Below are 12,441 nucleotides of genomic sequence, written 5' to 3'. Positions count from 1 at the left end.
TTTGATTCAAAATTAAACAAAGTTCTAGTACAAAACTCATGAAATTATATTGTATAATACATCAATACATGACAAATTACAGAATTATTAAAGTTAGCCCTTGATTACAGCAATTGGTCGTAGCTTGACAGTCTTTTTACTAATACCAGCAGCATGACACGTGTTGACAACATCGGTGACATTCTTATATGACTCAGGAGCCTCTTCCATAACCAGCTTTGGTGAAGCAACTCTTATAGAGATTCCCATTTCCTCCAATTTGACCAACACCTCCTTGTAGTCAAGATTACGCCTGGACTTGGCTCGCGACAGTGCACGACCCTATAAAAATAATATTTTCTATTCCATTTGTTTTTAACCGACTTCATAAAAAGGAGGAGGTTCTCAATTTTACACGTATGTTTTTTTTGTTAAAAAGGGTATACTCTTGAAGTGGTCCTATTGTCACCTTGTCAGGATCTGATGGTGGCTTAGCACCGCCTTCAAACTAATCAGTAGGTATTATGATAATGATAATGTAACATAATATGATGTTATTTTTCGCTTTTTAATTAAATCGGTACGTTTTATGTTTTTGAAGTCAGTTTGTTTGTATTTTTTTTTTTTTTTTTTTTATAATAACTAACATTTACATCCTACATTATCGTGCGACTTGCGCGCAAATCTGTGAACACATCACTTATCCTAGGTGCAGAATTTTTATGTATACTTCGCTATGTGTCGATAATGTGAAATTAGTGTGGTATGTTGTTTTTTGCTATGCAACAGAGTTAACAACAGAGTGGAGCAGATACCACACAATAGTTCTCAGACACAAAATATTGTGTGAAACAACAATGGTTATTGTAGACTATCACGCCGTGATACCCAACATTAAAACATTCCCAAGAATATGCTGCAGCCTATATAAAAATATAGTTGCTATTAGGATGTAAGACCAAAACTAGATAATGGCTAAATATATGATTATTTTTGTCCGCTCTTATACAGGAGTGGTTTATAAATAAAAAGAAATAGAAACAGCCAAATACTAAAAAAAACTGATGTATGGGAATAGTTACACTATATAATAAGACTATTATTCTTATTCTGTATATGAAATAAGTGGTGGAATAAATAATAATTTAATCTTAAATATATTACATAATCATAACTTACAGCTCCATGGCAGGTAGATCCAAATGTTTCCGTCATACCCTGATGAGTGCCAGTCAGCACATAACTGCATGTTCCCATTGACCCTCCAATCAACACTGGTTGTCCAGTTAGTTGGTAATCAACTGGTATTAATGGATGATGCGGAGGAAATGCTCTCGTAGAACCCTTTTAACAATAAGCATATAATATATTAATAATAGCAGGATATATTTATAGCAAAAGCATTATACATTTTTTTATAATAAATAATGTTACAATACCTTTCTATGGACAAGTAAAGTCTTAAGTTTCCCATCAATAACATGTTCTTCTATTTTAGCAACATTGTGTGATACATCATAAATTACATGCATATCTAAATCATCAGGGGCCATTTTGAATTGCTTTCCAAATGCCTGTCTTGTCAAGAACGTCATGGAACTACGATTGACCCATGCGAAATTTGCTGCAGCCGCCATGGATTTCAAATAGTTTTGACCCTCCACAGAATTTATCCTTGCACAAGCAAGTTGTCTGTCGTTGACAGCAATCTGATCTCTCTTCATGGCTTTCTCCATTTGAACAAGAGCATCTGTTGCAACTTGGTGCCCAAATCCACGACTTCCAGAATGGATCATTACCACAACTTGACCAAGCCTTTCCAGACCCATTTTACCAGCAGCAAATTTGTCATAAATTTCATCGACCACTTGTATTTCAGCATAATGGTTACCTGCACCCAAAGTTCCTAGTTGAGGCAAACCTCTTTTCTTAGCTCTGAGGCTGACTTTAGATGGGTCAGCATTCAGCATGCGTCCATACTCTTCACAATGTTCCTTATCCTCAGCCCATACATATCCTTCTCGCAGGGACCAATCCATGCCCATTTCTAGAGCCTCTTCTAAATCTCTAGCATTCATAGGAATAATGCCCTTCGAACCTACGCCAACAGGTATGTGATCAAAAAGACTTTGAGCCAATTGTTCCTGCATTAATAAACACAAAATTAATACTAACATACATTCTAATTTTATAAAACATACATAATGTAAAGTGTAAGTATACAAGGGGTACCTTGATTGGTTGCACATCTTTCTCATGTAAATTAGTCCTGAGAAGTCTTACACCACAGTTGATATCAAAGCCCACACCTCCAGGAGATACAATTGATGTTGGATCAGATGTATCAAAAGCAGCCATGTTGCCTTAAAAATTAATAAAACTTATTTTATCACATGCTATAAACAATATAATATTAAAAAAATTGGTTTCTGTTTATAATCAATTGTGTAACAAAATTATAGTTAAATTACTAGCAGTAACAAGGCCTGTACACTAAGAGATTGATATGTCAGTAATAATAAAAAGTATAATTTCTCATTGTTAATACATTTACATATAATAACAATGTGCTTGTATTTAAACTATGAAAATATTTTAGTGCCTCCAATATGCTAGTTCAGTTCTTGTAGTTTTATGTTAGTATTTTTCATTTATACTCCCTATGTGCCTAAAAGATGGCATAACTTTTTTGAAAAGAATGTGTTTAATTAAAATACAAATTTTTAATTCCATTTTTCACATTAATCAAAGTTTAATTTTCAATATGACAGATGTTTTTCCAACATCTTTACTTGTTATTGCTAACAATAGCCAAATATTGTGCAATATTAAATACTCCATCAAATTTTACATATAATAACCCATGCAGGATAATTCATTGTCTTTGAAATATGCTAGTCTACATTTATACAAAATTGAGATTCTATGTAACATGTCATCCAGTGCCAACTGTTGGATATCATACATTAGGTTGATGTCATTTCTCAATTGATTTTGTTTATTTTAATAAGTTGTAACCAAATTATAAATAGGCCAGTGGGCCTTTTATTAAAATGACAATGAACAATCTTCCATTGTACTCCAACTTAAGCTGAAGCCCAAATGCACAAATATATAATATGCACTGCTGAGGTATGTTGTTGCACATATGTACAAACACCTCTTGTTCTGAGCACACTAGAATTTTGATGAGATTAATCTCGAATAGAGAGGTTTGAATCCAGTCCGGTCCAATTCAGAGGGCTTGCATCTCCAACTTTTCAGTTAGATGCACTTTGGAAATTTATAATTCACGTGTCTCAAACGGTGTACGAAAAATATCGTGAGGAAACCTGCATATCTCAGAAAATTCTCGGTTCTCTATATTATACTTTACCTATTGCAAATCCATACCCAGAGTGGACATCGGGTAAGCCGACGGACTTGCCGACAATTCCCGGCAACGCTGCGACGTTGGCTATTTGCTTAACACCAGGTAGAAATCCCCCTGTCATGCCGGGTCGGCATGAATTCCTTAATTCATCTAACATTAATTTTTCCAGTGTGTTATTAACATAGAAAACACCTTCCACATTCATATTTGGTTGGAAACCTTTTTTAATTTTCCAGCAATATGGATTAATCTTTTCCAAATACTTTAATTCTTCATTGTACTGCCTGACAACCATTTTTGGTAACTTCTTGTAAAGAGCAAATTAATATCAAAACAAGAATCAAGCAAGCACACGACAAATGAATTTTTGCAAATTGTAATTTCGCCAAATTGATTACCGCCAACCTCCAGCAAATAAAATGAAAATTGAAAAACCACTAAAAATTAAAAACTGTCGAGCCGAACACGAACACCGGTAATGAAATGACCACAGATTAAATAAAAATGACGCCAAAATCGATTGACAATTGACATTGACAATCACAAGTCATGTCATTCTGACACAGACTATATAAAAAGTACCATGTGCCACAGAAGAAACGGGTACATTCTAATTGGATGAAGGAATTATAGAAGAAACCTTTGACACCTATATATAATTTGTGTTAAATACAAAACACTTGTACGGAAAATCAATTGTATGAAATTTTATATTATAATAATGTAAGACAGAATTTAAAATGTTTCATTTTAGTAAACATAATATTTTGTATAATTTTATATCGAGTGCTTAATTATTATCGATAAAACAACCCTAGTTCAATTTAGAGACCAAACATGGTTACCGGAAGCCTCAATAATAATTACTTGTCACATATCCTCTATTATCTATGTATCTAAAAAAGAAACCAACGACCAAACTGCATAATAAGTCAGGTGTCAAAGATTAATGTGCAATAAAAGTTCTCTGATTGTTTTTTTTTTTTTTTTTTTTTATTGAGAAAGAATACAATAAGGAACTTAAGCTAACTTATCCTAATAACTATACAAATCATGCCCACGTGGAATGGTGGCAAGAATACTGGCTGCATTTCCGCGCTGGACAGCCAGGCTGATCCTTTGCGCAAAAAATGAGCCAGCCCTTCTGTCACCAGTCGAGGCAACAAGCCGCGGTGAAATAGATTGTTATATTATTTTCTCTGTCTACGCTGATAACCAAAAGCCATAAGCGTGAGGGCAAAAATCAACTGCAATGGTGTTACCATAGATAATACGGTGTTACTGTCACTGTCATGTCAATTGTCAAATTTTACTCAAAGTATTTAAACACAAATTGTTTGAATTTATCTATCTTTTGCACAGTAATTAATATTCTAAACAATGAATATAAAAATTGAACTTACCACGGATTCACGGCATAATCTTACAGCAAAATCGGATAAATCCGATTTAACATACCAGACCTTCGTTAAAAATATTGCTACACATCAATTTCAGGTGAAAGCCATAATTCAGGTAAGATGTTTTTAGTAACTCTAGTTTTTGACGACCTCTTTGATGCAGTTGGTAGTGTTCTAGATCTCAATAGAGAGATTCAATTCCAAGCTCTGACCTGTTAAGATTTTATAATTTCTAAATTGGCCCAGATCAGGTTTGGTTGTAAGCATGTGCCGTGGTTAGTTACCCCCCTTCCGGCAAAAACGTACCGCTACCGCCAAGCAATTAGCGTTCCGGTACGACGCTGTGTAGAAACCGTCAGAGGTATGTGTAGAATAAACTTGTACCAAGTTTCTCCATCTTAGACTGTGTTGTCACTTACCTTCAGCTGACATCACACAGATCACAGTCAAGGGTTCACAGTTGAGATCAGAGATCACAGTCAAGGGTGCACTTGTATAATAATAGTGTCTATAATAGTGCACCTACCACTTGCTCAGTTAGTCTTTTGATAAACTTTAACCATGACAAGATACTACCATACCTGCAAAGACATTCTACCAAGGGGTCCATCTGTTGTCTTATTTTCTTTTAGTCCACAAGCTGGTAGAGCTCTGCTCAGCCAAACTAATTGATGAGGTTGCTGCAGCCCCTTAAGAAAGCCTACAGCAAACACAACAGAAATATAATTTTAAATCATGTGTAACACAAAAAATAAAAAAACCTCTTCCAGGATATATTGGAGTGTAGAGAGTCCATGGAGACATTAAATGAGTTGAATGAAAAAGGCAGATCAATGATAAAATTACTGAGGGAAGAAATAGAAAATTTACATGCATATGTAAATGCTTCAGATCCAAAATATCGTGATGAACTATCCTCCCAACGACATCTGTTGGCTAGGTCAGTACTATTCATTGTATGAAATATTTGAATATATATAATGCTAAACATTCTCTGCTATAAAAAATTCAGTTTATAGTCAAGCAACATAACTTAACTCAAAAAAAGAAAAATATGTAATGCTTAAGTTTTATTTAGTTAAACCAAACTTGCCAGAGCACTTGGATGGTCAGAATCAATTATGAATGCTTTTCAACACAATTAAACTTAAACAGGTGTACTGTGTCAGAAGTCCCTATCAGCTCAGAGTTGTTTCTCTGGCACAATTATTCTGCACAGCATAAATATAACTTACATTTATTTTGTTAGAATTCTTTTTTTGGCTCATATGACTGGTCTAATAGGTTTATTTAAAACATAAAGCCTTATTATTATTAATTTTTACTATACACATAAGATACTATTATAGAAGGAGTGCCCATGAACCCCAGAATTTGGTCATTATATAAAAGCTGAAAGTTTGTCAGCTTATGCTCCTACCATAATTAAGTATGGTAGCCAATTATGATATTTGGACTGTGGTGCCTTTGGGAGGAAGCAGACTTTAAGGATCCAGACCCTCAACCGGCTAAGTATAAAGTGTAATTTTTTCATGTTTTCCTTGGCATTATATGGTAAATGATATGCCTATTGACTATTTGCCAGACACTTGGCTTCATGGTAACCCTTTGTTAGAGACCCTTGAACTTTCAAATTAAATAGTGTTTTTCGAAGGGTTACTGCGAAGCTAAGTGACTGGCAACTGGGATTATAATTTCTCATATTATGCCAAGAAAAACATGAAAAAATTACACTTTATACTTAAAATAGTTGAGAGTCTGGATCCTTAAAACCTGCTACCTCCCAAAGTCACCATAGTCCAAACTCCTATTATTATAAATAAAAATTTATCTAATATATAAAATTCTCGTGTCGCGGTGTTCGACATTGAACTCCTCCGAAACGGCTCAACCGATTTTGATGAAATTTTTTGTGCATATTTAGTAGGTCTGAGAATCGGCCAACATCTATTTTTCAAACCCCTAAATGTTAAGGGTAGTCCACCCCTAAATTTTTTTTTTTATTTTTTAGGCAAAATTTTTTGTTTTTATTTTTTTATGACACAGCATACAAAAATACATACAACCCTAAATTTTCACCCCTCTACGATCAACCCTTATATTTTATTTGTTAATTAAAAACTATACATACAAATGATTTGTAACTAAAACATAGTCAATTTGAGCTTTATTGTTATTGTATAAAGTTCATATTAATAATAATTAGAAAACGGGGTAGGGTAGGGGTAAGGTAGGGTAGGGGTAGGGTTGGGGTAGGGTAGTTTAGGAGTAGGGTAGAGGTAGGGTAGGGGTAGGGTAGGGGTAGGGTAGGGTAGGGGTAGGGTAGGGTAGGGGTAGGGTAGGGGTAGTTGAAAGTTTACATCGAGTTTCACGCGGACGAAGTCGCGGGCATCCGCTAGTAGTAATATAAATATTTTATATAGGATTAAACATCATATTATTCATGTTAATCAATTAGTTTTTTTTCTTGTCTATTTTTAGTTTATTGAAAGAATTCAAAGAGGCCAATATAAGCAGTATGTTTGCCATTGAGAAAGTTCAAAGAACACACCTACTTCAATCTGAAAATGGAGAAGAGAGTGTAATCAAGAATAGAAAGAAAAAAGTTGATAGTGATGGCCTTTTAAACATGTCTACAGGTTGGTTTGATAAAGTAGACAGCAAAGCAGAAACACGTTTATAAAATATTGTCTTTATGTAAATGGTTGCTAAGAAAATAATATAATGGTATTTCTGGTGAATAGGTTTTGTTTTGATATATCACTATTTGTTGTATGTAATTACTTTATTAATTGTGTTTGTGTTGTGTTAATGTCTGTTTTTTTTACACACAAAATGTCTTTGACTGTCACTTTACTACTAAAAACCAAACCTATTTCTGAAATAGATAACTATAAAATAAATTAATATATTTTGCAAAGCTGCCAAGTGCTTATGAACACACATACCCACGCTTGTCTGTCTGTCTGCCTGTCTAACCATATAAAAGACTTCAAAATTACTAAGACAGTCTAATTTAAAACCCAATTCTGACTCATAAATACTTTTACAGGTGTCACAGAACAATTGCTGTCAATTAGTCGACAATTAGCTGCTACAACTCAAAGAAGTCAGGACACTTTGGACAATTTAGTATCATCCAGTTCTACAGTGCATGTAAGAAGCTTTCTTGAAATATATTTGCATAAAAACTATTGAAATGTTTATTAAAATATAATAGTTAGCTATTTTTAACCACCATAGAATACCATTAAAAAATACATATATTTTTTTTAAGGTAATCTATGGTGGATCTCAATTAAAAATAAAAATATATGTATTTTTTTATACAGCGCTTCACTAATATTATGTATTAATAAGCATTTTATTTTTATACAGGGTACTCAATCAGAGCTTCAAAACACGGGAAGCACTATTGCCCAGTCAAGTAAATTACTCAAAAAATATGGACGAAGAGAATTTACAGATAAAGTGATCATGTTTTTTGCATTCCTTTTTTTTTTAGCTGTATGTTTGTATATTGTTCAAAAGAGATTATTTTAAAGTAGTAATAAACCTATTGTCTGGCGAGTTAAGCAAAAAAAAATACCCTTCTACAGAAAAAAAAATGCACATTAGGAGTAAATATTTGATTCTGGTCATTTGTGTGTAATATTATATGTTACTTAAGTTTATTTATCATTATTTTTATATAGTTAAATTTGACAGTTAAAATATTATAGCAGCATAATCTCCATAAATGTGTTAATAAAATCTTTTTCCATGACTTATATTTAATTTCCTATGTTTATATTTAAATCAGAAACAAACTCTTAAAGTTGAATCGAATAATTTCGATTAAAGATGCTACAATAACAAAATTCAAGCTATAATTATATTCAAGCTTTATATATATATAGGTAATTATTTTTTTGAGTAATTAAAAATTACCTAAGTAGTACTGAAATGGCCAAGGAAGTTGTCAATAAGTACATATAAATGTAATTGAAGTGCCCGTCTATCATTTCAAAATAACTGTTACCTCAAGTGCTTTTAGTTAATTAAATAAACTACACTATACCCACCAATCACTACAAGCGTTTTTAAAAATTTCGTCTGATAGTCCGGACTGTATCATTCAGTGTTGCCAGTTGGATCTTATGAGAAGCCGATATATTAAAAAAGTAACCTTTTTGTGTAAAAAGTAACCTTTTGACTAACTACTCTTGCTTTTTGCTTTCCACAGCATGGCTAAACAACCATATCAGCCTCTGGGGGCTATAGTAATCTTGTTTTTTTTTTTATATCTGTTTGTTACGAATATTAAATTACTACAAACCTAAGGAGATTTTACTCGTAAATAGAATCATCTTAAGTAAGGCCCTGATTGTTTGCCTTTTACTTATGGGATAAGAAAAATACAATTAAAGAGCAAGGATTTAAAAACAATAGCCGTTAATTTCTTAAATTCATACTTGATTTTTTTAAGAAATTCAATGTGACTGCAACTTCCTTATTTCGCAACGTCAATTGTAACGTCTTCATTTATAGCGAGATTGACACAGAAACATCGTTGAGTTCTTGAGCATTTGTCCGCATTTCTTGATTTAACGACCGTTCTGTTTTAGATATACGAAATTGTAAGTTAATTCCGAAATATCACGTTAAATTAACCTTTTTATTAATGTTACCTAAAAGTTACCAATGCAGTCAAAAAATCACCTAAAAGGTTACAAAAGTAACCTTCTGGCAACACTGGTATCATTGGGACGCCTGAACGGATTTTAACTAAGATTTAGGGGGAGATTGGCGGCAAAATCGTAATCCACTATATTTTGAAATTAAAAAAAAAATCTTAAAATCGTCAAAAGTCAAAACCTCAACGTCAAAAAAAAAAAAAAAGAAAAGTTCGACCTCAAAAAATATTTAGTGATGTATTTTATTATATATTATTATTAAACTGTTAAATTCTTGGTTTTAATTTTTAATTAAAGTATTTGTTGTTTGCTGAATGTAGTATGAATTTGTATTGGTATTGATGTATTCCTCTTTGGCATTTGACCTTTTATTTGAAGTCCGCATTTGAGTTTGACGTTTGTGTCGAAGTTCTGTCGTCTGTGTTTCTCTGTTTGTGTCTTTGGTTATTGGTTTCGTAATCGTAATTCGTAAATTGTAGCAAAAAATAAAATAAAATATTGATTTTTAAAGGTCATTTTATATTTTAGCAAGCTATTATTAAGAAATTTGTAAATAATGGCTGCTCTAATAAAACTTCGACAGATGTCCATAGTTCAAAAAGCTGTCTGGAACCATCTTTCGAAGACGAATCGCTGCATTTCAACTTCGAAGAAGAATAGTGACACAGTAACTCATACAGCGGCTAGTGAATGCCCACCAGAAGAAAAAAATTGGGTCAGCTATGGGTTTGATTATAAAAGCAAGGAAGAAGATACGAGCGCACATCACTCCTCATTCTTTTTTTCAGTGACTTTGTGCCTAGTGTTTGGTAGTTTTGCATGGGCCTACGCACCAGACGTCCACCTAAGGGATTGGGCTCAAAGAGAAGCTTATCTAGAACTGCACCGCCGTGAGAAAGCTGGTCTTAAACCAATAGATCCTAATTACATAAATCCAAAGCTTATGAAGTTGCCATCTGAAAGTGAACTTACTGATGTTGAAATTATCATTTAATTACAGAAAATATGCTGTTATTTAAACATTAGAGGTACAAAGTTTTAGTAAATCATGTCATATTTGTTTATATTTAAATGAAACTGGTTTTAATATTGTGTTCTATTGTTTTTCATTATTTCTATACAAAGTGTTTTCAATGAGGTCCTAATGTCATAAATATAAATATGATGAGATTATACATTGTTGTTTATTAAATTAATTTGTATTTGCTGTGGCACAGTTTTACCCACATAGATCCTATTTCCATACAAATGTTGAGATAAAAAGTTGCTAATCAAATTATTTACCAAAGTTATTTTTATAATTTTGAAGCCTACTTGAAATAAATATATTATTTCTTTACTTGGTCTGACGTTAGTAGTAAAAGCTCAGTTCATAAAATTGACAAGAAAGTCAAAATTTTCTTTATTATTACATTCACCACAAGTTTTTACATTTAAAGAGACTGTTTTTTTTGTAGTGTCAAGAAAATTAGTTATCAGAAAACTATAAGTTGCTTATTTTGAGTAGAAGGTAAATAAAAACTAAACATCATCATTATTAGGTAAGTTAATAATTCTAAGAAAGCAAGTTAGTCTGGTTCAAATAGTAGATTGTTATACAAGGGGCTAAAAATACCCATTATATACGAGGTATTTTTAGGCCTAAATAGAAACCGAGTTTATGCCCAATGGGTATAATGGGTTTAGCCCCACGTGATACACTCTGCTTTTCACTATGATTGCGAGAAAATAAAATAGTTTAGTACAATATTCAATGATTTATTTTAGTTGAAAATTAAATGAACAAAGTCTCCAATTTTGGATATTAAGGGAGATGCTTTTACCCGGTAACATAATTTCTGACTACTGTGAAGATGAATAATGAGTATGTGAGGTAAACGTGGGAGATAATGGTTTAAAAAACTCCTTTCGTAAGTGAATTCATTCGTTGTTGTTTTCTCCACGTACCTATTAAATTTCTCGTAGGTATTCGTACGTAAGTATTTAAGTAAATGCGTCTCGACATTGATGATAACAGATTGAAAATTTCATCCTTCTTCAAATTAGGATCACCATTCTCACTAGGTGAAGACAACAATAACAATTATTGTTGAAAAATATGTTATTAGTTACGGTCACAAATTTACAATGAATTTCTGAAAAAAATCAAGTGTGTATTACTATTATTCACGCCAATTGTTTTTTAAATTCTCGCTTTTTAATTTTATTTTTTTCACATGATAAAAGGCAAAGGTATTAATTACTCCATATAGGATGTTTCAAGTCTTCAAATCTCGCTGTATTCGCAAGTCAATAAAAATTAAATAAAAAAATGAACGTATTCTACAGACAAGAACGCTGCATTTCATTCCAATTTAAAGTTTTTTATTTATTTTTCAAAACAATCAGGGCCTTACCTATAATGATTCTATTTTCAAATAAAACCTCCTCCGTTTTATAGTAGGCTAGTACTTGGCTAGTACTCGTAACAGACAAGAATTAAAAAAACAAAATTCCTTGAGCCCCTAGAGGCTGAAATGCTTGTTGAAAAAAAGCGCGGGAAACTTTTGATTTGGCGGACGTGTTTTTGGCTTTCGTTTATAAATAATTGTAAATAAGTGGATCAGTAGAGTGTAAAATAGTTGTTAGTATATTATTATTACTTATTTATATATAAAATTGTGTAAATATTATACATATTTGATTATTTGGTAAGTGTTTTTTCTATACTATGGGGGTCGATCCCCCAGACGATCCCGGCGGTCCGGGAACCGGCCCTGGACCTCCTTTAACGTTTACTAAAACACCTTCTGTAGCATATAATATTACCATTGAGGACTCTTCAATGGACACGGAGGATGGTCTTCTCCCTAAATCTGAACGGAAACGTAGTAAACCCCGTAAAAGGTGCAGACATTGCAACTCTAAAAAACGTAAAAGTAAAGACGGAAAAGTATATGATCAGTGTAAATGTTCTGATGACTCCGATGATAAATCAGTTCCTACTGAAATAAATAACGAAAATAGTGAAAAA

The 12,441-nt window shown here is 32.7% G+C and overlaps 3 protein-coding genes across 3 annotated transcripts; 2 read left to right on the top strand and 1 right to left on the bottom strand.

The window, feature by feature from the left end:
- Window positions 1–22: 22 nt before the first annotated feature.
- On the bottom strand, window positions 23–3,841 carry LOC112052570 (RNA-splicing ligase RtcB homolog). Its single transcript, XM_024091703.2, has 5 exons — window positions 3,356–3,841; window positions 2,212–2,342; window positions 1,419–2,123; window positions 1,159–1,323; window positions 23–321 (listed from the first exon to the last, which is right to left on the bottom strand). The coding sequence occupies exons 1-5, from the start codon at window positions 3,645–3,647 to the stop codon at window positions 94–96; spliced, it is 1,521 nt and encodes a 506-aa protein (XP_023947471.1). The 5' UTR covers window positions 3,648–3,841; the 3' UTR covers window positions 23–93.
- A 795-nt stretch (window positions 3,842–4,636) lies between these two features.
- LOC112052586 (vesicle transport protein SEC20) lies at window positions 4,637–10,603 on the top strand. Its single transcript, XM_024091727.2, has 5 exons — window positions 4,637–4,867; window positions 5,523–5,692; window positions 7,234–7,391; window positions 7,805–7,908; window positions 8,131–10,603. Exons 1-5 carry the CDS (start codon window positions 4,733–4,735, stop codon window positions 8,293–8,295), a joined length of 732 nt encoding a protein of 243 aa, XP_023947495.1. The 5' UTR covers window positions 4,637–4,732; the 3' UTR covers window positions 8,296–10,603.
- LOC112052593 (NADH dehydrogenase [ubiquinone] 1 beta subcomplex subunit 11, mitochondrial) lies at window positions 9,985–10,603 on the top strand. The gene has a single exon (XM_024091740.2). The coding sequence runs from the start codon at window positions 9,985–9,987 to the stop codon at window positions 10,420–10,422; it is 438 nt and encodes a 145-aa protein (XP_023947508.2). The 3' UTR covers window positions 10,423–10,603.
- Window positions 10,604–12,441: the final 1,838 nt, after the last annotated feature.

This window comes from Bicyclus anynana, chromosome 5 (genome assembly GCF_947172395.1).
Source record: "Bicyclus anynana chromosome 5, ilBicAnyn1.1, whole genome shotgun sequence".
Classification (NCBI taxonomy): Eukaryota; Metazoa; Arthropoda; class Insecta; order Lepidoptera; family Nymphalidae; genus Bicyclus; species Bicyclus anynana.
This window is presented reverse-complemented; position numbering and strand designations above follow the sequence as displayed.

Bases quoted from the DNA above. Each gene is read 5' to 3' on its own strand.
- LOC112052593 (XM_024091740.2), top strand. From the start codon at position 9,985: ATGGCTGCTCTAATAAAACTTCGACAGATGTCCATAGTTCAAAAAGCT.
- LOC112052570 (XM_024091703.2), bottom strand. From the start codon at position 3,647: ATGGTTGTCAGGCAGTACAATGAAGAATTAAAGTATTTGGAAAAGATT. The intron at 2,343-3,355 runs GTAAAGTATAAT...TTAATTTTTAAG, and splicing joins TGGGTATGGATTTGCAATAG to GCAACATGGCTGCTTTTGAT. The intron at 2,124-2,211 runs GTACCCCTTGTA...TTATTAATGCAG, and splicing joins AAGATGTGCAACCAATCAAG to GAACAATTGGCTCAAAGTCT.
- LOC112052586 (XM_024091727.2), top strand. From the start codon at position 4,733: ATGAATATAAAAATTGAACTTACCACGGATTCACGGCATAATCTTACA. The intron at 4,868-5,522 runs GTAAGATGTTTT...AACCTCTTCCAG, and splicing joins AGGTGAAAGCCATAATTCAG to GATATATTGGAGTGTAGAGA. The intron at 7,909-8,130 runs GTAAGAAGCTTT...ATTTTTATACAG, and splicing joins CATCCAGTTCTACAGTGCAT to GGTACTCAATCAGAGCTTCA.